The sequence below is a fragment of the Bos grunniens genome, chromosome 6, assembly GCF_055505025.1.
Source record: "Bos grunniens cultivar Pamir isolate PY7600 chromosome 6, Bosgru_T2T1.0, whole genome shotgun sequence".
NCBI classification, from domain to species: Eukaryota; Metazoa; Chordata; class Mammalia; order Artiodactyla; family Bovidae; genus Bos; species Bos grunniens.
In genome coordinates this window covers 1,486,810-1,511,787 of record NC_141170.1, presented here as the reverse complement: position 1 = coordinate 1,511,787, position 24,978 = coordinate 1,486,810, and the positions used below count along the sequence as shown (strand labels likewise).

The window sequence follows — 24,978 nt, the reverse complement described above, 5'->3', positions numbered from 1 at the left end:
CAGTGCTTCTTTTTCTTTTGATGAGAAGCTTGTATCCTGTGACCACCTTCATCCAGCCCCCCCTCTGCCATCCCTCTCTCTGATAACACAAGTCTTATCTCTTTTCCCATGAGTGTTGTTGTTTTAAAGCATATACACTGGAAGTCTTTTTTTTTTTTAATGCATTTATTTGGCCATGACGGGTCTTTAGTGGCGGCATGTGAACTCTTCACTGTGGCAGGTGGGTTCTAGTTCCCTGACCGGGGATCAGACCTGAGCCCCCTGCATTGGGAGCACAGAGTTCCAGCCCCTGGATCACTAGGGCAGTCCCCCTCTGTTTCTGAAGTACCATTGATCTACAACACTATTTCAGTTCCCATTACACAACATGGTGATTCGACATTTCAAAAGGATCACCAGGGTGAGTCTCGTTGCTGGGGCGGGGCGAGGTGGGGCGAGGTGGGTAGACGTGGGCGGATGTGTCCCCCTATAAAGATATGACACAGTCGCTGTTCCCCACGCTGGTTAATCTTCTGCTGAAACTTGTCCTCCGAGCACCCTGCTTCTTCTCTCCTCTTCTCACGGCTCTTCCCTCTGGAGACCCCCTGTTTTCTGTATCTATGACTCTGTTTCTGTTTTGTTATGTTGGTTCACTCGCTTTTTTTTTAGATTCCACATTTAATGAAATCATGCAGTATTTGTCTCTTCTCCGTCTGACTTAACCTCACGAAGCGTAATACCCTCTGTTGCTGCTGCCGCTGCTGAGTCGCTTCAGTCGTGTCCGACTCTCTGCGACCCCATAGACGGCAGCACACCAGGCTCCTCCGTCCGTGGGATTTTCCAGGCCAGAGCACTGGTGTGGGGTGCCATCGCCTTCTCCAGTAATACCCTCTAGGCCCATCCACGTTGCCACAGACAGCAGGATTCCATTCTTCCGATGGCCGAGTGCTGTTCCGTTGTGCATACCGCAACATCTTCATCACTCGTCTGGGATGGGCGCTTAGGTTGGCTGCATATTCTGGCTGTTGTAAATAGTGCTGTGATGAACAGGGAGGCGCAGATATCTCTCCAGTGTTTCCATGTTCTTCAGATAAATTCCCAGCGGTGGGATCACTGCATCAGGTGGCAGCTGCACGTTCTGAGGAACCTCCATACTGTTCTCCATCACGTCTGCACCGATTTACGCTTCCATGAACACGCACGAGGGTCCCCTTTTGTCCACGCCCTTGCTAACGCTTGTCATGTGTACTCTTTGTGACGATGGCCATTCTGACAGGTGTGAGGTGGTGTCTCACTGACATGGTCTGCGTTTCCCTCATAGTTCATGATGTTGAGCATCTTTTCATGTGCCTGTTGGCCGCCTGCATTTCCTTTTTGGAAAAATGTCTGTTCAGATCCTCTGTCCATTTTTCAGTTGTTTTTTGGTGTTGAGTTGTATGAGTCCTTGGTATATTTTGGATACTCTCTCCTTACCAGATTATCACTTGCGAATATCTTCCCTGATTCAGTAAGTGGCCTTTCATTTTGTCGATAATTTTCTTCCTTGTACAGAGGCATTTTAGTTTGATGCTGTCTCATCTGTTTATATTGACTTTTCTTTCCCTTGCCTGAGGAGACAAATCAAAATATATACATATATATGTATTACTAAGACCAATGTCAGAGAGCATCCTGCCAATGTTTTCTTTTAGAAGTCTCACGGGTTCAGGTCTTACATTTAAGTCTTTAGTCCACTTTGGACTCTGTCTCTGTAGGTGGTATGAGAGCGCGGGGCGGTTCTTTGGCATGCGGCTATTGAGTTCTCCCAGCACCATTTACTGAAGAGGCTGTCTTGCCGCCCTTATCATAGATTAATTGCCCATATAAGTGTGGGTTCCTTTCTGGGTTCTCTAGTATGTTCCATTGACCTGTGTGCCTGTTTTTGGGCCAGGACAATGCTGTTTTGATTAGCATAACTTTGGAGTATAGTTTGGAATTAGGATGCATGACACCTCTAATTTTTTTCCTCTTTTCTCAAGATGGTTTTGCTATTCAGGGGTCTTTGTGTTTCTATGCAAATTTTAGACTCATTTGTTGTAGTTCTGTGAAAAATACGGTTGATATTTTGACAGGGATTATATTGAATCTGTAGATTGCCTCGGGTAGTATGGCCATTTTTACAATATTAATTCTTTCCATCTATGAACATGGGATACCTTTCCATCTGTTTGTGTTATCTTCAGTTTCTTTCACTAGTGTCTTATAGATTTCTGAGTACAGATCTTTTACCTCCTTGGTTAAATTTATGCCTAGGTATTTTATTCTTTTCATGCGATTGTAAATGGGATTGCTTTCTTAGTTTCTTTCTGGTAGTTCCTTCTTAGTGTGTCGCAACGCAATGGGCCTCTGTAGTTAACTTCATATGGCAACTCTGCTCTTACATCTTTGTTAAATGGTGCAGCCAGTTTGGAAAATAATCAGATTTTCAAAAAGTCTAACATAGTCACTGTATGACTGGCACTGTATGGAATTCCACTTTGGTTTATTCCCAAAGAGCTGAAAACATATCCACATAAAAACCTGTTTGTATCAGCATTATTCATGATGGCCAAGGTAGAAACAACCCAGACGTCCACCACCTGATGGATGGATTAACAAAACGTGGTCCATCCGCGTGGTGGAATACGATTCGGCCTTAAAAAGGAATGAAGTGCTGACACATGCTGCTACACAGAGTCAGCTTGCACACGTGCTAAGTGAAAGAAGCCAGACATGGAAGAGCACAGCTTGCACGAGTGCCTTTAGCTAAATGCCCAGAACAGGCACCTCCACAGGCATGGTGGGTCAGGAGGGCTGCTGGGAGTGGGGGTGAGGTTTCTCTGGGGTGATGAAAAGAGTCTGACTTTAGCTCCTGATGATTGTGGATGCTCTGTGAACATACTAAGCCCCGGCATTGCATACTGCAATCAGGTGGGTGTTATGGGAGGTGAGTCATGTCTCAATAAAACTGTTTCCAGAAGCCCAGATCATCCTCTCTGGAGAAGGGGTGGCGGGGCTCGTCCCCCACCCTGCTGGAGCTGCCTGGCCACAGACCCTCCCGGAGCAGCGTCACCAGAGCGGCCCGGGTGAGGCGCGGTCAGGGGGTCTGTGCCGGGACACAGCAGCCAGCCTGGGTTCCCAGGTCCTGTGTCCTGCAGGGGGTGGTCCGGAGCGGTGCGCTCCCCCTGGTTCACCAGGGCCCCCTCAGCGCTGGATCCCACTGACGTCCTATCTCTTAGGTGCTCCCATGGGGCCCTCCCTGGGGATTCCACGTTCCTCCCCAACCAGCGTGTTCCTCGGACCCAGGCAGGAAGGGCCTCTCCCAGTCCACTTCACCCCAGCCCAGTGGGGGGACGTGCCCAGGATGGGGGGACGTGCCCGGGGAGGGCTCCAGCCTGGCCCGGCAATCCCGAGATCAGGCTAACCAGCTGCAGTAATCCCCATGGCCCAGAATCCGGGATCCCTGTTCCGGACTTCTGATTGCTCCTCTGATTAAACAAATAGGTTCAATTCACATGCGTTATAATTAAGTCATCTCAAGTCCTTTTTGAAGGAGAGAAATAATTCGTAATAAGCAGTTTAAATTCCCATTTCCCACGAGTGGATTTCCATCCGTCCTAGAAGCTGAGAAGACCGCAGCCTCTCCGTGGCTGTTTCCCAGGTTGCTGTCAACCAGGTAGGGCTTTTCCCGGCAACAGAGCGTGGCCCCGTGTCACCCTGAAGGCCCGAGACCTCTGGGACAGTGTCCCCTGGCTGTCAGAAGAGAAGGAGCAGAATTGATTGGCATGCTAACAAGTTCACTAGGTAATAAGTCTTAAAAATAAAATGCTTTTTGAAGAACCTGAAACCTATTGAAATTCGAAGACGAGCCCTCCAGCCGTCAGATGCCTTTGTTCCCACTGGTGCCGCGGCAACCCCGCCTCCGCCCCCCAGGCGGTTGCCACCCTGGGCTCCTTTCCTCTGTGGTTTCGGAAGAGCTTCCTTATGACCCACTGCAGCGGCTGCGGTTAAATTTCCTGCAACCAGCGCACTGTATGTATATACAACACCCGACTGGGAGTTTTATCTGAGAACACATTCTCCTTCCGAAAACCGTCCTCGAGATGCTCAGCCGTCTCCAGGCCTTGTGTCCGCACATGCCGCAGCCAAGGCCAGGTGGGCGCCTGGGATGCCCCGAGCCCAGGTGTCCCCTGGAAGGATGGTGTCCAGCCCGACGTGGCCACCTCACCCTGGTGGGACCATACCAGCTTCCTCCAGGGCAGGGGCCTGCTTCTCTGGAGCCGGTCCTCCCGTGGTGAGGGTTGGCGTTATCCCAGGGCCCTCGCTGTGCCACATGGGCAGAGACCCTCCGCGGGGGTTTCCTGAGGCGGGCTGCCCTCCAGAGTGACCCACGGCAGGGCCACTGCCCCTCCGAGCTGGCTGTGGCTTTTGGCCGGGGGTAACACTGCCTGGAGAGACAGGAGGGGCGGGGAAGCGACTCACTGGGTGTCTAAGCTGGTCCAGGAATCAAAAGCTTTCAGAGCACGCACTCAGCAGACCGTCTAGGGGCCGCAGAGGCCTGGCCTTGCCGCAGGGCCGCCGGCGGTCGGCTCTGCGTAGGAAGGTTCTCTTGTTCAGGCGCTCGGTCGTGCCCCACTCTGTGACCCCGTGGACCATGGCAGGCCGGGCTGTAGTGGCAGTGACCTGACCCTAGGTGCAGGTCCAGAGAGTGAGCAGGGGCCGGAGGGCCAGCCATGAGGCCCTGGTGGAGGAGCCTGGATGGGAAGGCAGGCAGTTGGGTGTGAGTGGGTGCAGGGTAGCCAGCAGAGGCAAGGCTGCCCCCCGGGAACGACAGCAGTGTGCGCCCGTCTGGGGCTCCTGATGGGTGACGCGGCCAGGTCAGTGCTGGGGCCCTGACGCGCTGCTGTGGACCAGGCCAGCCTTGCGCAGCGGGATCACGGCTGCCCGGCACCCCCAGGCCCCAGGGACGGAAGGATGGTGGAGACTCGCGGAGGGCCTGGCTCGGTGTTTGTTTGGAGGCAGTGAAGGGTTTCCAGTCCTGGTGGCCCGTGGTCAGTGGGTTTCCCTGACAGTCTGGTGTGGCCTGGGCAGCTTCCCCTGAGCCCAGGGCCCGAGGGCCAGCGGGCTGTGGGAGGCCCCGCTCAGGGAGCAGCCCAAGGCTCTTCTCTGCTTTCTCGGCTACACTCTTGTGTTCGGGCTTGGCAGAGCAGGGTATAAGGCTTTGCTGGGGGGCTTGTCCAGGAGAGGCCCAGGCCTGGGCTGGCCCCACCAGCCCTCACCCCTGAGCTGCCTGCCCGCCTGGGGAGCCACCGAGATCTGGAAGGCTCTCCTCTGCCCAGCATGAGGGTGGTGGGGGTCCCATGGGTGTGGCCTTGGGAACGAGGGTTCGGAGCCCAGCTCCTGTCCTGGGGCAGCTGCTGGGGGTCAGGTGGGGTGGGGGCTGGCTGCTCTCCATCTCCAGGCTTGCGCTGGGGGCGCAAGGGGGCTGGTCCTTTCCGACCTGGCCACGCTGCCGTCCTGCCCACCTGTCCTGCCCACCTGTCCTGCCATCTGCCTCCTCTCCCCCCTTCCTGGAGCTTGGCTGAGACCATGCTGTGGTGACCAGGCATCCTTCTAAGGTTTTCCTGCTGCAGCGTTTGCTTCCTACTTGGGAAGCAAGAGTCATGGATCCGGTCCTGGTCCCTCTTTCCCACGCGGACCCCCGAGTTCCTTAGAGTGAGACCTGGGCTGACCGCCGGCTCTGCCGGGTCCACTGATGTGACCTTGGCCGTTAGTTTTCTTCATCTGGGTCAGTATCAGGCCACCTCATGGAGGGTCTGGTGATAACCTACTGGGACAAAACCGGTGCTCTGCCCGGGGCTGGGGGCGCTCTGGTTCAGGCCACGTTCTGCCCCAGCCCAGCTGGCCAGCCTCACGAAGCTTGAGTCCCTCCAGCATCGTCGCATGCCTGGCTCAGATGGGCACTTGAGGGCAGGGCCTCAGCTCACACACACCCAGGCATCCACGTCCGCATCGCGCATCCCCAGTCTGCATCACAGGACAGCTGTTTGAATGATGGATAATTGGATCAGCTTCACAGAATCGGTTCTGAATTGTCAACTTTGGCGCTTCGGACTTACTCAGTCACTGCTGTGGTTTTGTGTTTTCTCTTGCCTTCTCGGAGGCTGCTGATTCACCACTCATCTAACTGCCTAAGTGCTATCTTCGTGAATTTTATTTTTGTCTTGTAACAGTGAAAGCTGTCACTGCTATGAATTTATTTTGAGAAAATATTGACATCGTGTGCCAAAAAGACATCTTTACTGGGCTCTATTTTATCCTCTCATGGTTTTAATTTCAAGGTAGGGTGAGTACTTCTTCCTGTTCGTATCCATTGATTCTCTCTGCCGTGGACATTTTACTCAGGGACATTTGAAAGTCTCATTTAAACTTTAATGTTAAACGTTGTTGAATGAGGCCAGCTGACCCAGGTCGGACAGAGCAGCACGTCTGTCCTCCTCTGCGTCCCTGCAGTCCGCAGTCCCGCCCCCAAGCTGGCCTGAGGGTGACCCTGCCGGACCGATTTAGGTCTGAGTGATGAGCCAGGCTAGAGATTGCTGTGTTCGCTTTGTTCTCTGCATACTTAGAAATGGAAATGTGGCACCAAAATTTTCTTTTGGATCCTGTTGATCAGCACGAATTGAATCATTGAAGTTGTGTTCGTTCATTTCCTGGACCCCTGCCTGGAAGTTTGTCTTCACAGCGTCTGGGTCTCCCGGTAGCATCGGCAAGATTCTCCCGCCGCACCTCGGCAGCCCGAACCCCCCGGGAGCTCTTTCCATCTTTTCAGTTCTGGCTGCGTGTTGTGGCCTGCGGGATCTGTTCCCTGACCAGGGGTCAAACCCCTGGCCCTGCGCTGGAAGCACGGAGTCCTAACCACTGGGCCTCCAGGGACGTCCACAGAGGGGAATTTTGATTCTTTGCTGGAAATCATCCCTTCTGAGGGGGCTGGAGAGCTATCTCGGAATATAACTAAAATTTTAAAATCACACAGGCCTTCTGTGTTTCAACAAAATAAAGATAATTGCTAGCTTAAAAAAATGTTTTTTCTGACTTCTCTAATTTCTTCAATGCGCGCATGTGTGCACGTGTGTGTGTGTGTTGTACACATCTCTCTATTTTTGGTGACGGTCAACACACTCGTAGCTCTGGTCTTAAGGTCTCTGCTGTCCTGGAAGCAAAGCGCAGTGAGCCCAGAGGGCTCGTCTGAGTGCTTCCACTCCCAGGCGACAGGTTTTGCTCTGCCCAGGCTGTGTCCCCAGGGAGAGGGGAGGCCGGGTTTGGAGGATGTTTGTTGCTCATGGTCACGGAGGTGTTTGGCCCACCCAAGTCTGGGGGTTGCTGGTTGGGGTCCCCGGTTTCTTCCCTGCCTTTCCCTGGGCGGGCCGCCTTCCCCAGCTCCCTCCTGTCTTCTCCCTTATGTGGGTGTCTGCCACACCCTGAAGGTGCCAGGTTAAACCCTGGCTGGGGGTCAGAGGGCAAGGGTGTCCCTCCCTGCCCCCAGCTTCTGAAACCAGGAGGAGGCCCCAGGGTAGGAAGTGGGTCCAGATGGGGCATAATGGATGGATGTGGGCCTGGGGGGGCTTGAGACCAGGGTGGTGGGGAGCGTGTGTGAGGGCACCATCCGGGCAGCTGCCCGCCTTCCAGCCCCTCTCCTCTGGTCAGCACAACAGGGAGGGGGCAGAAATGCACTGCCAACCACTGACCCCACCCCGGTTCCCCTCTCATCACAGAGGGGTCACTGGTGGGCATCCTGGGGGAGTCAGCCGAGCCCATGGAGGGGACCAGGGAGTCATGGACACCGGGGGCCCGCAGGGTGGGGTCTGGGCTGCCCTGGTCAGGGCGTGTCCCCCGTTCTCCATTTTCAGCAGTGGGTGCTCAGGTGCCTTTGCTGGGTAGGGGGTCAGGGGGTGAATCCCCGATCTCCTGTGAAAAGTCCATGAGGGGGGCCTCTCCCTGGTCCTGATAACCAAGACCCCTGCTCGAAGGAAGATCCACCCGGGAACGGGTCACACTGGGGGAGGGGCGAAACTCAGGCTCCATCAGCCAAGCAGCGAGCTGAGAAATCACAAAAGCAAGTTACCCTGTGTTCAGCAGACTGCAGGGCGTAGTCACGGGCAGGCTGACTCCCAGGCGGAAGGAGGAGGGAGCAGGGGCTGACCTGCTGTCCGGCCTTCGCTCCCGTCTCTGCGATCACGGAGGGCTGCGGGCTGGGGGTGCTGGGGGGTTGCCAGGGCTGGGCAGTGGAGCCTGCCCTCTGTTCAGCCGCTGCCTTTATGGCCTCGGCTTAGTCTCCGGAGTAAAGCTCCTTCCTAAGACTGAGTCCACTGTCCTTAGCCCCCAGCACTCCCCAGCCCCTTGTCTGTGGTCACCCCACCCCCCACATACACACACACAGGGATTCAGGGGCCCGTCAGGGTGAGGGGGCCACACCCGGGGTGTCCGCTCACTCCGCTCTCCCCACAGCGGTCAGACCCGCAGCTGCTGGCACAGTTCTACCATGCGGACGAGGAGCTGAGCCAGGTGGCCGCCGAGCTGGACAGCCTGGACGGGCGGAAGGACCCCCAGCGCTGCACGCTGCTTGTCAGCCAGTTCCGTTCCTGCCAGGTGAGGGGCGGGGACAGCGGAGGGGGCCGGCGGGGAGCCGAGCTGGGGACGGGCAGAGCTGCTGAGGAGGGCTGGGCTCACGGGCCCCCTCCAGGGGAATGGGGGGGATGGAGGGCCTGCCGGGGGCTGCCCCAGAGCTGGCGGGTGGCGACCTCCCCGCTGCAGGGTCCAGACTGACGGACGGTCCAGGCCGCCAGCTGGGAATTCCTATGGCTCAGCAAGCACGGCTTCACCAGCCTGACGACTTCTATTCAAGAGTTCCAGAGCCTGCTTAGCCCGCCAGTCCGCACCTCTCCACTTGGGGAGGTGGGGGCTTGGGCGTGCGTCCCAGATCACAGGCGGGTAGGGTCCCCCAAGTGTTTCAAGCATCACGGTTCTTACGGGAGGAGCACACCCTCCTCTGTCATCTCTCAGGAGGGGCCAAGGACCGGGGACCATGAGGGTCTCCCTCCTGGCTGGCCCCTGGACAGCCTGCTTCCCCAGCAGAGGATGGCCACAGTCCCTGCAGCTCACTGAGCCCTGCCAGGCAGGAGGCCACTCTCTGCCCCTCCCCACCTGGCCCTGCTCTCCTGGCAGGGGGGCACTTGCTTCCTGGGACTCTTTGATCCCAAGCCCCCCGGGGCCTGCTCACTGCATGTTACACCGACGGACCAGGTGGGTGAAACTCAGCGGGCGCCTCACAGAACCTCGGCAGGAAAAGCAGAGAGGGAGGTCCGCCCTGGGACTGGATGCAGGCGAAGCAGCTTAAAAAAGGTGGAAGAAAGTCATAAAAATCGGCTAAAGTACCTCATACTCACACAGAAACACCAGAACCTTCCATGTCTCAGGCTCCCTAAGGACCTCCGTGTCAGGGTCCCCAAGGCCATCCCAGGTTCCAGCAGGAGGACGCGCAGGACTGGGCACATTGATCCTCTCGGCTCCGATCCATCATAGCAAGAAGCTGCGAAGCAGAACCAGCGATGGGAGAAGGTCCAGTGGGGGAGTGGGGTCCAGGGGAGACAGGCCCCAGATTCCAGAATCCCGTCACAAGGACACACAGACCCACAGAGACACGTGTCCCTAGGGAAGCTTGTCACAGACTCAGAGCCGGGGTTCTCACTGGGGGGCCGGCCCTGCGGGCCCCTCTGCTGGGTAGACACTCAATCCAGCCCCAGGGAGGAGGGTGTGAGCACAGAAAGAGCACGGAGGCACAGGGAGCCCCCATCTGTGGGGGTGCTGGGGGCCCTCCCGACACCCCAGCTCCCGGACGCCAGCTCTGCACATGGGCCTCTTGGAGGACGGCAGTCAGGCCCGCTGGGAGGGCCTCTGTCTACACAACCGCATGGCCCCAAGTGTGGCTGAGGCCCCCCGGGCCCTGGCTCAGTACTCAGCTGCCCGCTCAGGAAACAGGACTTTGGCAGCTCAGGAAAGAGCCGCCAAAGTGAGCCTCCCTGTGCGAGCCACACCTTCACAGAGGCCCGGCATGGTCGCATGTAACTGGCCCATTACTGCAGCGCCCCTCGTTGTCGGGGGCTCCTGCGGCAGTGAATTCCTACGAAGCTCAGCTGGTCACAGTGGGAAGTGATTTTCATCTCTAACGTCTCCTGAAACAGGCATTTTGCCCTTTCTAGTTTTCATCGAGGTCTCACGTTCTGTTTGTCACGATGCTGTTGGTTCATTCCCTCCTTCGTTCTGCGGCGCTTACCCACAGAGGTGCCCCTCTGCAGAAGGCGGATGATGGCACGGGGGGCAGGCAGGCTCGAGGGGGATGGGGTGGGTGTCTCGCGGACTGCTGCAGTCAGGGAGGGATTTGGACAGAGGCCGCACGCAGGGAGGGGTGCCGTGAGTGACCACAACACACGTGAGATAAAATGTGCCAGCCTGGCGGAGGGGCTGGCTGCAGCACGCCCTGCCGGGCCCCCGCGTGGCCTTGACTTTTAGAGCCCCGTCACCCTGGGGGGATCACCCAGCTCCAGATTTAGCTGGTCCTCAGTCCAGGTGGCTTGGTGGTGAGGAATCCATCTGCCAATGCAGGAGATGCGGGTTCGATCCCTGGGTTGGGAAGATCCCCTGCAGGAGGGAATGGCAGCCCACCGCAGTCTTCTTGCCAGGAGAATCCTATGGACAGAGGAGCCTGGCGGGCTGCAGTCCATGGGGTCGCAGAGTCGGACACGACTGAGCAGACACGCGCTTGCTCTTCCCCGCCCCTGATGTTCCCAGCATCCGTGCATCAGTTCCCGGAGCACGTGGACGCCCCCTGAAGTGCCCGGAGGTCACGGCTTTCTCAGCCACGGGCGGGGGCTCGGCCCCTTGCCCGGGGTGCCTCAGGCTTCCCAGGTCCATCACACCAGGTGCCTGCACTCAGCGGGGGCGTCTGTGCAGAGCCCGCAGGGCAGCACCAGCCCAGCCTGGTTCTGCTTCCTGGGGGGGGCCTGGGGGTCACATTTTCCTAATTCTTTACAAGCCTGCTCATTTTTATATTGGATGCCTGGTATTGGGAATTCTACCTTGCTGGTAGCTGAATATTTTTGTGTTTTTTGGAGCTTTATTTTGTAATACAGTTTTGTTGCTTGGAAATGGTTTGATCCTTTGGGGTCTTGTTTTTTTTTTTTTTTTTTTTTTAAGATGTCATGCAGGTTCAGAGCTCTGTTTAGTCTGGGGCTAAGAAGAATTGGTACCGAGTACACCTGGGTATTACTCAATGCCCTGTGATCTGTGAGCATTTCTATGCTGTGGGCCCTGTGTCCAGCTGGACACTCAGGGAGGGGCCTCCCCGAGACTGTCTCCCCAGGCAGCTCGCTCATCTCTGCTACTCTGTCCTCTGGATTCTGGTGGCCTTGGCTTCCCCAGACTCTCGGTTCTGTCTCTTCAATGAGGGCGTTTGCTGGGTTCCACCTGGTCCCCTCTGTCTGTGCCAGGACCCAAGAATTTCCATCCAGGCGGTGAGCTGCACAGTCACAGCTCCCGCCTCATCCATTTCTCTTCTCTCTGGGATCACACGTCGCCTGATGTCCAGTGTCTGGAGAATCCTTGTCTTGTTTCCATCATTATCGTTTGAGGAGGTAGTTTTCATTCCTGTTACTCCATCTTGGTTGGAATCAGATGTCCCAGTAAGTATCCCGTGAGGGACACTGCTTTAGCTCTGAGGACCCATCAGCGTCCCTGGGTCCCTCGGTGGCTATTTGCTGGGACGTCCTCAGGCAGCTCCTGTCCTGGGCTGGGCAGTGGGGAGCATCCCCACTAAAAGGCCCCACAACTCTGGGCGAGGGCTTGGCTCGCTGGCCCACGACTCTGGGTGAGGGCTTGGCTCCCTGGCCCACGACTCTGGGCGAGGGCTTGGCTCCCTGGCCCACAACGCTGGGCGAGGGCTTGGCTCCCTGACCCGCAGGGCACTTGCTGTTGGTTTTGACATTAGTTTTTTGTGAGTTTGTTGAATCGTGAGAAAGGGACCTGCCCACCCAGAAAACCTTTTAAAAAGAGCTGACAGTGAGACGGCTCAGTGATGGTTGGGTTTTATTTTCACATTTTGTGCAATTCTGCTTATGGTGCAGAATTCCCTTCAGAGTTTACTGCATCACCTGTTTGCATTAGAAAGTCGTGCTTCCTGCTCATGGCTACTGCCTGAGGAAAACTCGAGCTCGAGCCTCAGGGGTGGGGAGGGCTGTTGAGACAAAACCGCCCAGGGCGGGACTGTCAGTCAGAGCCGTCTCTCTGGAAACCAATTTGGCGAATGGGATCAGAGCCTGTGCACGCTGCTCACACTCGGCTTTGTCATGCTGCCTCTAGGCGTGGCTTCTGAGGGACCAGCCCGAAGTGCAGCGTCAGGCGCCGCGGTGGCATTCACGGAAAATTAGAAGTGTCTGAGGGTCCAGCAGAGGAGGGAGCAGGGAGCTGGGATCCCACGAGGCTCCCCACCACAAGCTGGATTTGTGGGAAGTCATAATAACGTGTCCCGGCAGTAAGCGACAGCAGCAGCGTGCAGAATTACACGCACGGACTATCCCGGCTGACGGGACAAGAACAGGGAGCAGGCGTGCCACCTGCGGCCTCTGTGCCAAGGACACTCCCGGCCCACCACTTGCCCGCTTCCCAGTTCCTGGGATGGATGTGCATGCATTTCACCCTTAGCAAATCACAAAGAAACGAAATTTTCAACATTCTCGTAATTCTACTGAATGAATGGTACATGTATACAGAACAGGACAATTTTGAGAAAAGAGTGGGATGTCACCTAAGATTCAGTAGAGCAGGTTTGAGGAGGCTGGGCTACAGGTCAAGCCTTAGTGACGTCCATCCGACAGCAGGTCTTGCCCGACCCTGTTGCCCTCAAGCCCAGGATGACGCAGGCTGAGAATGTCAATCAAAGAAGCACAGAGAGTGGACACTGAGGAGCCTCTTTCAGAGCGTCTGTCCACCCGGCTCCGTTCAGTCGCTCAGTCGTGTCCGACTCTTCGTAACCCCGCGGACTGCAGCAGGCTAGGCTTCCCTGTCCATCGCCAACTCCCGGAGCTTGCTCACACTCAGGTCCATTGAGTCAGTGATACCATCCAACCATCTCATCTTCTGTCCTCCCCCTCTCCTCCTGTCCCCAGTCTTTCCTAGAATCATGGTCTTTTCCAAGGAGTCCGTTCTTCGCATCAGGTGGCCAAAGAATTGGAGTAACAGCTTTAGCATCAGTCCTTCCAATGAATATTCAGGACTGGTCTCCTTTAGAATGGACTGGTTGGATCTCCTCGCAGTCCATGGGACTCTCAAGAGTCTTCTCCAGCACCACAGTTCAAAAGCATCAATTCTTTGATGCTCAGCTTTCTTTATGGTCCAACTCTCACATCCATACATGACCACTGGAAAAACCATAGCTTGGACTAGACGGACCTTTGTTGGCAAAGTAGTGTCTCTGCTTTTTAATATGCTGTCTAGATTGGTCATAACTTTTCTTCCAAGGAGCAAGTGTCGTTTAATGTCATGGCTGCAGTCACCATCTGCAGTGATTTAGGAGCCAAAAAAAGTAAAGTCTGTCACTGTTTCCATTGTTTCTCCATCTGTTTGCCATGAAGTGATGGGCCCAGATGCTGTGATCTTCGTTTTTTGAATGCTGAGTTTTAAGGCAACTTTTTCACTCTCCTCTTTCACTTTCATCAAGAGGCTCTTTAGTTCCTCTTCACTTTCTGCCATAAGTGAGGTGTCATCTGCATATCTGAGGTTATTGATATTTCTCCCGGCAATCTTGATTTCAGCTTGTGCTTCATCCAGCCCAGCGTTTCTCATGATGTACTCTGCATTTAAGTTAAATAAGCAGGGTGACAATATACAGCCTTGACATACTCCTTTCCGAATTTGGAACCAGTCTATTGTTCCATGTTCGGTTCTAACTGTTGCTTCTTGACCTGCATAGAAATTTCTCAGGAGGCAGGTCAGGTGGTCTGGTATTCTCATCTCTTTTAAAAATTTTCCACAGTTTGTTGTGATCTACACAGTCAAAGGTTTTGGCGTAATCAATGAAGCAGATGTTTTTCTGGAATTCTCTTGCTTTTTCTATGATCCAATGAATGTTGGCACTGTGATCTCTGGTTCCTCTGCCTTTTCTAAATCCAGCTTGAACATCTGAAAGTTCATGGTTCATATACTGTTGAAGTCTGGCTTGGAGAATTTTGAGCATTACTTTGCTGTCGTGTGAGATGAGTGCAATTGTGCAGTAGTTTGAACATTCTTTGGCATTGCCTTTCTTTGGGATTGGAATGAAAACTGACATTTTTCAGTCCTGTGGCCACAGCTGAGTTTTCCAAATTTGCTGGCATATTGAGTGCAGCACTTCCACAGCATCATCTTTTAGGACTTGAAATAGCTCAGCTGGAATTCCACCTTTACTAGCTTTGTTTGTAGTGATGCTTCCTAAGGCCCACTTGACTTAGCATTCCAGGATGTCTGGCTCGAGGTGAGTGATCACACTATCATGGTTACCTGGGTCATTAAGATCTTTTTTGTACAGTTCTTCTGTGTATTTTTGCCACCTCTTCTTAACATTTGCTGCTTCTGTTAGGTCTATACCGTTTCTATTCTTTATTTTGCCCATCTGCTTCCCTGGTAGCTCAGTTGGTAAAGAATCTGCCTGCAATGCAGGATACCCCAGTTTGATTGCTGGGTTGGGAAGATCCACTGGAGAAGAGATAGGCTACCCGCTCCAGTATTCTTGGACTTCCCTCGTGGCTCATCTGGTAAAGAATCCGCCTGCAGTGAGGGAGACCTGGGTTCGATCCCTGGGTTGGGAAGATCCCCTGGAGAAGGCAAAGGCCACCCACTCCAGTGTTCTGGCCTGGAGAATTCCATGCACTATATAGTCCGTGGGGTCGCAAAGAGTCAGACACAAGTGAATGACTTTCACTTTCACTTTTGCATGAAATGTTCCCTTGGTATCTCTAATTTTCTTGAAGAGAAAATTCTAGTCTTTCCCATCTCTAGTCTTTGCCTTCTATTGTTTTCCTCTATTTCTTTGCATTGATCACTGAGGAAGGCTTTCTTATCTCTCCTTGCTATTCTTTGGAACTCTGCATTCAGATGGGTATATCTTTTCTTTTCTCCTTTGCCTTCCGCCTCTCTTCTTTTCTCAGCTATTTGTAAGGCCTCTTCAGACAACCAGTTTGTATTTTTGCATTTCTTTTTCTTGGGGATGGTTTTGATCACTGCCTCCTGTACGATGTCACAAATCTCCGTCTGTAGTTCTTCAGGCACTGTATCAGATCTAATCCCTTGAATCTATTTGTCACTTCCACTGTATAATCGTAAGGGATTTGATTTAGGTCATACCTGAACGGTCTAGTGGTTTTCCTTACTTTCTTCAATTTAAGCCTGAATTTGGCAATAAGGAGCTCATGATCTGAGCAACAGTCAGTTCCTGGTCTTGTTTTTGCTGACTGTGTAGAGCTTCTCTATCTTCACCTTTAAAGAATATAATCAATCTGATTTCAGTATTGACCATCTGGTGAGGTCCATGTGTAGAGTTGTCTCTTGTGTCGTTGGAAGAGGGTGTTTGCTATGACCAGTGCGTTCTCTTGGCAAAACTGTTAGCCTTTGCCCTACTTCGTTTTGTACTCCAAGGCCAAACTTGCCCGTTATTCCAGGTATCTCTTGACTTCCTGCTTTTGCATTCCAGTCCCCTGTGATGACAAGGACATCTTTTTTTGGTGTTAGTTCTAGAAGATCTTTTAGATCCTCACAGAAGTGTTCAGCTTCAGCTTCTTTGGCATTAGTGGTTGGGCCACAGACGTGAATCACTGTGATATTGAATGGTTTGCCTTGGAAACGAACAGAGATCATTCTTTTGTTTTTGAGATTGCACCCAAGTACTGCGTCTTGGACTCTTTTGTTGACTGTAATGGCTACTCCATTTCTTCTAAGGGATTCCTGCCCACAGTAGTAGATATAAGAGTCATCTGAGTTAAACTCACCCATTCCAGTCCATTTTAGTTCACTGATTCCTAAAATGTCGATGTTCACTCTCTCCATCTCCTGCTTGATTACTTCTAATCTGCCTTGATTCATGGACCTAACATTCCAGGTTCCTATGCAATTTTGCTCTTTACAGCATCGGACTTTACTTCCATCACCAGTCACACCCCCAACTGGGTGTTGTTTTCTCTTTGGCTCCGTCTGTTCATTCTTTCTGGAGTTATTTCTCCACTCTTCTCCAGTAGCATATTGGGCACCTACCCACCATCTGTCCACCCAGGAATTCCATTTCTCCAGCTCTGTCCTCAGAAGTGTGTGCATAGGTGTTCAGAGAGACACTTGGGACTGTCACCGTGGCTGAGGCTGCAGGGAGCTGAGGGTGGGTTCACAGGGGGCGGTTCGGCCATCACAGAGGGCGCCGCACCGTACCCGTGGGGACTGACGTGGGAAGTGCCGGGGCCCTGTGGTGGGCACACTAGATACCTGGCCGTGGGGAAGGGGAGGCAGGCGGGTGGTCCTCCCTGGGTGCTTCTGGGAAGGTTGGGCTCCTTGCAGCGCGAGCCAAGCAGGCCCCAGGTGCTGCCACGTGGCCGCGTGACCTCCCGGCACACCGGGCTTGCTTCTCAGATTTGCCGAGCGGTCCTGCCAGGCCGCCCGCCGGCGCTGCGTCCCAGCGCCCTTTCTGCTTCTGTTTCAGGACAACGTGCTGAACATCATTAACCAGATTATGGACGCGTGCATCCCCCAGGACCGAGCCCCGCGGGACTTCTGCGTCAAGTTCCCTGAGGAGATCCGCCACGACAACCTGGCCGGCCAGCTGTGGTTCGGCGCCGAGGTAGCCCAGCTGTCCCTCCGTGACTGGCCCCCATGGGCACCTACAGGCGCAGGGCATCTCCTCTCCCACGGGTGGCGGACGGTACTGAACCTGCTCCCCTGAAACTACACACGCAAATACAGACACGAGGTTTCACATGTGATTTCTATGAGGCTTTCAGGCCCCCAGACATGTGAAACTGGTTCTCTGCTACAGTAACGCTAATACTCAGACTGCACTGCCCCCGCCAAGGAGCTGTTTACTCCTGCCTGGGCTGGGGGAGCAGCCCCCAGCCCACGCTGCCACCACCACTCACATGGCCCCTCAAATCTTGGTCTTCAGTTCCCGAGGAGGTGCCTGAGGCTCTGGAGGGAGGTGCTCCCCCCACCCCAGGCAGGACCAGCCTCGCTCTGGGCAGCGGTGTCCATGGGAGCCCCTTGCCCGGCCCCTCTCTTAGGACGCTAGCACATGCCGTCCCCCCGCCAGCTTTCCAGGACTCCCATGCCCCCATTTCTCTGCACGCTGCCGGCCCTGGGCCCGCCTGCTCCCCCATCTCAGTCTGTCCCAACCCGCTCCTCCGAACCGCCTGGCTGCAGTGTCCCCACTGGGGATGGCTCCAGATGGTGGGGGTGGCCCCGGGCAGGCTGTCTCTTCCCCCAGCCTCAGTTTTTACCTCTGCAAAGTGGGTCCCGAGGGCGGGGGCAGCTGTGGGAGCTGTGAGGCGAAGCAGGGAAGCTTTGTGGACACCAGGTGTCTGCATCTTAGAAAGGTTGGGGGATCTTGGGGAGCCGGGGGCAGCTCCCCGGCAGTGGGATTGGGCGAGAGCCAGAGTGGGGTGTCTGAGGGGTGTCTGAGGGGTGTCTGTGGGGCGGGGTGGAGGGGGAGGAGACAGGGGTCACATGCCCAGGAGGGCCCGGCAGAGCCCCAAACCCAAGGGCATTTGTTATCATGACTGTGATTGCTGGGCATCTAAGAGAAATCAGGAGGGAGCCGGTGCCCAGAGAGGAGGCGGCAGAAGGCGAGAGGAGGAGGGGGAAGGGGAGAGGAGGAGGGGGGAGGGGAGAGGAGGAGGGGGGAGGGGAGAGGAGGAGGGGAGAAGAGGAGGGGGGAGGGGAGAGGAGGAGGGGGAGGGGAGAAGAGGAGGCGGGGAGGGTCTCAGGGATGAGAGTAGGGGGTAGAGTCTCGCGGATGAGAGGCGGGGGCAGGGGTCTAGGGGATGAGAGGCGGGGGAGGGTCTCGGGGAGGCCACGCCCCCCACCCCAGACCTGTGGCCGCGGCCTCCTGGGGCACGAGGAGTGGCCTGTCCTGGCGTCACTGGGGTGGTGCGTGCTCCGTGGGCGGGCTGCCCTGACCCCTTCGCCGCCCGCAGTGCCTGGCCGCCGGCTCCATCATCATGAACCGTGAGCTGGAGAGCATGGCTATGCGGCCGCTGGCCAAGGAGCTGACCCGGAGCCTGGAGGACGTGCGAGGGGCCCTGCGCGACCAGGCGCTGCGGGACCTCAACACCTACACGGAGAAGATGCGGGACGCGCTCCGGCACTTCGACGTGCTGTTCGCAGAGTTCGAGCTGAGGTGACCGGAGGCCGCCTGCGAGGGGTCGCGGCCGTGGCCTGCTGGTGGGGGACCCGGCCGTCTGTAGCCGAAGACTCCGCGAAGGGAGGCGCCCTCCCCGGCTGGCTGGTTGCGGGAGTCAGGGGTGGATGGGGGTGGGCACGGCGAGGGGAGGGGCCAGGGCAGGCGGAAGGACGCAGGGACACCCCAGGTCCCGCCCTCGCTTCTGCCCCTGGCGACCCCCCAGCGGTGAAGCCCCCCGGGCGGTCCTGTAGATGCAGGTCACTCACCGCCCCCTCCCCACCCAGCGCGTCTTTGGGCTCGCACCTGGGACACCACCGAGCCCGGATGAGGTGGCCACTAGGGTCCTGCTGGGCCCCCAGCTCCACTAAGTACGGGGAGCCCCCTCCAGCTCAGCGGGTCTGCCCTCCCCCTCCACCAGCAGCAGACGACAGGGCAGGGCCCCCTTCACCCGCCTCCCCACCCCCAAGGGCTCTGGAGGTCCCGGGACTGTGGGGACTGGGCTGCAAGATGTCCACAGAAACAGACATGCTTGGGGTGCAGGAGACCCAGGAGGCCCAATGCCCGTCCACCGCGGTGCGGGTTAGCAGAAACTGCCCGACTTGTGATGCGTGGGCGGAGGAGGAAGTCACAGGGTTCCAGATGGTTCTCTAGGGAGCGGGGCCCACACATGAGCTTTCTGCCTTTCTCCCTGCCTGTCTGCTCCAGATTTCCCCAAGTGAGCTTTTATTACAAGAAAGGCTGGTTAGTCACTTAGGAGAAGGGGAAACCGTTCTCACCTGGGGAAGGGGCCTGGATGCACAAGGCTACTCCCTCGTTCCCTCGAGGCAGGGGGGCCCTCTCGGAATGAGCAGTGGCGGCTCCAGGCCGGCGCCGCCCAAGGAGGGAGGAGCTTCGGCTGAAAACAGGAGCGGTGATGTGGGGCCCTGTGCTGTGAGGGCCTGAGAGGCGGCAAGGGGCTGCAGTCAGAGGGACCCCGTTTGGTTGTCCGTTAAGACCTTCAGGGCTCGGGGACATGGCCGGGTGCCCGGGGGTGGCCCTCACCCCGTCCCTCTGCCCGCAGCTACGTGTCGGCCATGGTGCCCGTGAAGTCCCCCCGGGAGTACTATGTGCAGCAGGAGGTCATCGTGCTGTTCTGCGAGACGGTGGAGAGGTGAGGCCCCTGTGACCCGGGGGCCCAGTCCTCGCGCCTCCCCGGCCTGAGGGACGGCTGTACCCGGGAAGGGCACCATGTCCGTGCGCCGCGTCCACCAGCCCTGGCTGCCCACCCCAGTCCCACAGTCCTGTTTCTCTGGGCCCGGAGGGTCGGTCCAGCAGGTGAAGCTTGAAGGGTCCGGGGGGCTCCAGGCTCAGCCCGAGGAGCCAGGCTCCTCACCTCCTCACCCTTCTCCCGCTCCTCCCATTCCCACCTCCTCACTTCCTGTCCTCCACTCCTCTTCCGCCAGGCCAGGATGGAGCCCTTGTAGGCTGGGTTTCAGAGGTGATACATCGGTAATGTAAGCATGCCTTGTTTGGGGGCAGGGGTCAGAGCTGAAGTCAGGTTTTATGAATAGACTAAGATTGAACCTGGAACATTCCTCGTATTTGACTAGTGCTTCGCTGGCAGGTAAGTTTTGAACTTGCCTAATACCACATCATTGGAGAAGGAAATGGCACCCCACTCCAGTAGTCTTGCCTGGAGAATCCCATGGACAGAGGAGCCTGGTGGGCTACGGTCCATGGGGTCGCTAGGAGTCGGACACGACTGAGCGACTTCACTTTCACTTTTCACTTTCATGCACTGGAGAAGGAAATGGCATCCCACTCCAGTGTTCTTGCCTGGAGAATCCCAGGGACGGTGGAGCTTGATGGGCTGCCGTCTATGGCACAAAGTTGGACACGACTGAAGTGACTTAGCAGCAGCAGCAGCAGCAATATCACATCATTGGAGAAGGAAATGGCAACCCACTCCAGTATTCTTGCCTGGAGAATCCCATGGACAGAGGAGCCTGGCGGGCTACGGTCCACAGGGTACCAAAGAGTTGGACACGACTGAGCTACTAGACAACAACGTCACATCGTGAGTTTGTTAATTTTTTGAGACAGGTTGTTCACTCTTAGGCGTTGGTAGATATTTCAAATCAGCAAACAGACGGCAGGGAATCTTTGGTTTTGAACACGCTGGTGCGTGTCTGCCCATGCGTGCAGGGACGCCATCTCTGTATCCTTGGAAGTAGGTGGATGCAGGAGAGCAGTTGCTGGCTTCTCGGGGACTGTTAACGGTTCAGGGCAGCTTTCCTGCAGCGCCTTTGCTCTCGGGTGCTGGATGGCAAGCTGTCCCCACCAGCCCCCCTTGGCGGGCACCTCTCTCCTGCTCCCAGCTTCTGTCCAGCGGTGGGTCAGGAAGTGGGAAGGTGGGGGAGGCCGAGGGGGAGCCGCCCGTGCCGGGCCTCTTGGAGTGGGCTCTTCCAGCCGCTGTCCTCCACGTGTCCACGTGTGAGGCCTGCATGGCCGCCCTCCTGGCTCCCGTCTGGCCATGGTCACGCCTGCTCCCTGTCTCCTCCCCGCCAGGGCCCTGGACTTCGGGTACCTGACCCAGGACATGATTGACGACTACGAGCCGGCCCTCATGTTCACCATCCCCCGGCTGGCTATCGTGTGGTGAGTGTCCCTCACGGTGCCCTGGATGGTCGTTTTGCAGAAACCCAGGGGTGCCAGGCCCCTCTGGGTGGTGGTGAGCTATGCTCATACCCCGAAGGTGGCCATCCACCCGCCCCGGAGCAGTCACCGGGCGGGCCTGCCCTTGTCCCAGCAGACAAGGAGCCAGGTGTTCCAGGCACGCCGTCACCCTGGTGTGGGAGGGACCCCCAGCCTCGATGGGGGCACAGGTGAGCGTGATAGCCACAGCACTCCCAGCCTGGGGAGGAGGACCCCGCGCTCAGGCACAGGCAACCAGCAGGGGCTGTGAGAGCCGGCTTTGCAGGGATGAGAGGCGAGGTGCCCCTGGTTCCTGGGGAGGATGTGACGAGCTTGTCTGGACGATTCGCGGGCTGCCTGGGAGGCGGGGCCCGTGGGCTGAAGAGCAGGGGTCCTGGTGATGGGGTGGGAGCACAGCCGTGAGGGCTGGGGAGCTCTAGGTCAGGCCTTGGAGATAGCAGGGCAGCACGTGGATTCAGGCCTAAGTGGGATCTGGCTCGCTTTTGTGTCCCTGCCACTGGCCTGTGTCACGGAGCAGGCTCCTCCCCCCTAGTCACCCAATGTGCTCGGTGCCTGGCAGGTGGCAGCAAGCGAATTCCTGCAGAATTTCATTGTGTTGACCTAGCAGGACACAAAACACGTATTTATGAAGCTTTTTCACTGAGGTTTTATTTTTAATCATAAAAATTTGGTACGGAGGTATATATCCAGAATTAAAGTGTGAAAGTGTTAAATCAGTCGTGTCCGACTCTTTGTGATCCCATGGATTGAAGCCCACCAGACTCCCCTGTCCATGGGATTCTCCAGGCAAGAATACTGCAGTGGGTTGCCATTCCCTTCTCCAGGGCATCTTCCCAACCCCAGGGATCAAACCTGGGTCTCGTGTATTGCAGGCGGATTCTTTACCAACTAAGCCACCAGGGAAGCCCTATCCAGAAGTTAAGGATTGGTTAAAAATGATACTCTTGGGACTTCCTGGTGGTCCAGAGGTTAAGAATGCCCCGTTCAATGCAGGAGAATTAGGACCCAACGCACCGCAGAGCAGCTGACCCCGGGTTCCCCAACCCGCCTCTCTTCCGTCTGTTTCCACTCTGCCTTTGTGCTGTGACCAGCACATTTTCCCACGAAGTCAAGGTTCTGTCTTGGGAAATTGTTCCCCAAACACCGTTAATTGAACCACCGCCATCTGGAAAGTATCGCCCCATCTATGCAGTGCCCCGAAGGGCCCCCTCCCCAGGGTCAGGGCTCCTGGGCTGGTGGGAGGGCAGGCTGGGCCTCAGTCCCAACAGTAGGTGGTTTCAGGGCCAGTTCTCACCAACCCTGTGTCTGTGTTATATTTAAACACAAATCTGGTGTTTCCGGGCTTCCCTGGTGGCTCAGTGGTAAAGAATTTGCCTGCAAGGCAGGAGACTCGGGTTGGATCCCTGGGTCAGGAAGATCCCCTGGAGGAGGGCATGGCAACCCACTCCTGTATTCCTGCCTGGAGAATCCTATGGACAGAGGAACCATAGGATTCCTCTGTCCTATGGGTGGGCTTTGGTCCGTACGGTTGCAGAGTCTGAACACGACTGAAGCAACTCAGCATGCCAGTGTTTCCACTTTCAAGGAGGTAGATTTAACAACAGATCTCGATGCTGATTTATCTGATGGCAGCAAAGAAGTGTGAAGACATGTTTTATGATTATTTTATGATCCCTCAAACGAACACAGGCCGACCTGCTTTGAAAAGGGATGAAACCTGGGTAAACTGCACTGCTTTTTCCTAACTTACTTACGATTCAAGCTCAGAGGGGAGCGCATGTGGGAGTGGCCTGGGCCGGCCACGCGGCCGCAGGGCTGAGGCCGGGCTGCTTTGTGTCCTGGATGCAGCGGCCTCGTGGTCTACGCGGACGGACCCCTGAACCTGGACCGCAAGGTGGAGGACATGTCAGAGCTGTTCCGGCCCTTCCACACGCTGCTGCGGAAAATCAGGTGAGGGGAGGGCCGTGTGCCCCTGAGCCCCTCGGGGCTGCGGCTGATCCGGGGCTGACATGACCTCTCTGGAGGAGTCTGGTCTTGCTTTGCCCTCTGAGAGCTCCAGGCTGTGTGTTTCCTCCGGGCACAGCTTCAGAGCGTGGCTGCCTTTGCACTTCTCTATGAAGCTGCTTCTTTGGCTTCTGTTCACTGAAAGCCCCGGCGATGACCTCCGTTCTCCTCGGGGTGCTGGCGCCTTCACTGTTGGCTCCACTGCTGGGAGCCCCCTCTGACCCCCACCCTTGCTCCCCCACAGAACAGGTGCTTGCCCTGGGCCAGTGGCCCTCAGACCCGCACACAGACGTCCTGTCCCAAGACAGCAGCCGCCCTGCTGACCGCGCGGACGCCAGGCCCCCTCTGGTTTCTCACAGAAACGTCTCTGTGACTGAGCGACTGTGAACCCGGGTGGTGCGGGGTGGACGGGGCCACACACGGCATCCCCCGGGCCAGGCCGCCCCCCACAAGTGCTCGACTGGGGCCTGGGCCCGGGCCTCTGCTAGTTCTTTGACTGGTTTAGGGGGTGTGGACTAGTTTAGGGGGTTGACTAGTTCAGGGGTGTTGACTAGTTCAGGGGTATTGACTAGTTTAGGAGTATTGACTAGTTTAGGGGTATTGACTAGTTTAGGGTGTTGACTAATTTAGGGATGTTGACTAGTTTAGGGTGTGGACTCGTTTAGGGGGTTGACTAGTTTAGGGGTGTTGACTTTAGGGTGTTGACTAGTTTAGGGGTGTTGACTGGTTTAAGGTGTTGACTAGTTTAGGGTGTTGACTAGTTTATGGGGGTTTACTGGTTTAAGGTATTGACTAGTTTAGAGGTGTTGACTAGTTTAGGGTGTTGACTAGTTTAGGAGTGTTTACTAGTTTGGGTGGTGTTGATTAGTTTACGGATGTTGACTGGTTTAGGGTGTTGACTGCTTTACGGGTGTTGACTGGTTTAAGGTGTTGACTAGTTTAGGGTGTTGACTAGTTTAGGAGTGTTTACTAGTTTAGGTGGTGTTGATTAGTTTACGGATGTTGACTAGTTTAGGATGTTGACTGGTTTAGGGTGTTGACTGCTTTAGGGGTGTTGACTGGTTTAAGGTGTTGACTGGTTTAGGGTGTTGACTAATTTAGGGATGTTGACTAGTTTAGGGTGTGGACTTGTTTAGGGGGTGACTAGTTTAGGGGTATTGACTAGGGTGTTGACTACTTTAGGGTGTTGACTAGTTTAGGGATGTTGACTAGTTTAGGGTGTGGACTCGTTTAGGGGGTGACTAGTTTAGGGGTATTGACTAGGGTGTTGACTAGTTTAGGGGTGTTGACTAGTTTAGGGTGTTGACTAGTTTATGGCAGTTTACTGGTTTAAGGTATTGACTAGTTTAGGGGTGTTGACTAGTTTAGGGTGTTGACTAGTTTTGGATGTTGACTAGTTTAGGAGTGTTGACTAGTTTAGGTGGTGTTGATTAGTTTAGGGATGTTGACTAGTTTAGGATGTTGACTAGTTTAGGGCTGTTGACTACTTTAGGGCTGCTGACTGGTTTAAGGTGTTGACTAGTTTAGGGTGTTGACTAGTTTTGGGTGTTGACTAGTTTAGGATGTTGACTGGTTTAGGGTGTTGACTGGTTTAGGGGTGTTGACTAATTTAGGGGTGTTGACTGGTTTAAGGTGTTGACTGGTTTAGGGTGTTGACTAGTTTAGGGTGTTGACTGGTTTAGGGGTATGGACTGGTTTAAGGTGTTGACTAGGGATGTTGACTAGTTTAGGGTGTGGACTAGTTTAGGGGTGAAGCACTCAGTTCTCCTCAGTGAACAGTGCCTCCCCCACCCTGAGGCTCACTCTGCCCCTCTTGCCGCCCC

At 55.7% G+C, this 24,978-nt stretch overlaps 1 protein-coding gene across 2 annotated transcripts in view; it reads left to right on the top strand.

Annotated features, from left to right (window-relative positions):
* The window catches only part of ZFYVE28 (zinc finger FYVE-type containing 28), a 102,728-nt gene that overhangs the window by 37,585 nt on the left and 40,165 nt on the right, over positions 1–24,978 (top strand). For both annotated transcript variants that reach the window (XM_086404532.1, XM_086404533.1), the window contains exons 2-7: positions 8,503–8,643; positions 16,766–16,903; positions 18,252–18,454; positions 19,518–19,607; positions 21,005–21,094; positions 23,000–23,101. In XM_086404532.1, coding sequence (XP_086260658.1) covers positions 8,503–8,643; positions 16,766–16,903; positions 18,252–18,454; positions 19,518–19,607; positions 21,005–21,094; positions 23,000–23,101 — 764 coding nt within the window. The remainder of the gene's footprint in view (positions 1–8,502; positions 8,644–16,765; positions 16,904–18,251; positions 18,455–19,517; positions 19,608–21,004; positions 21,095–22,999; positions 23,102–24,978) is intronic.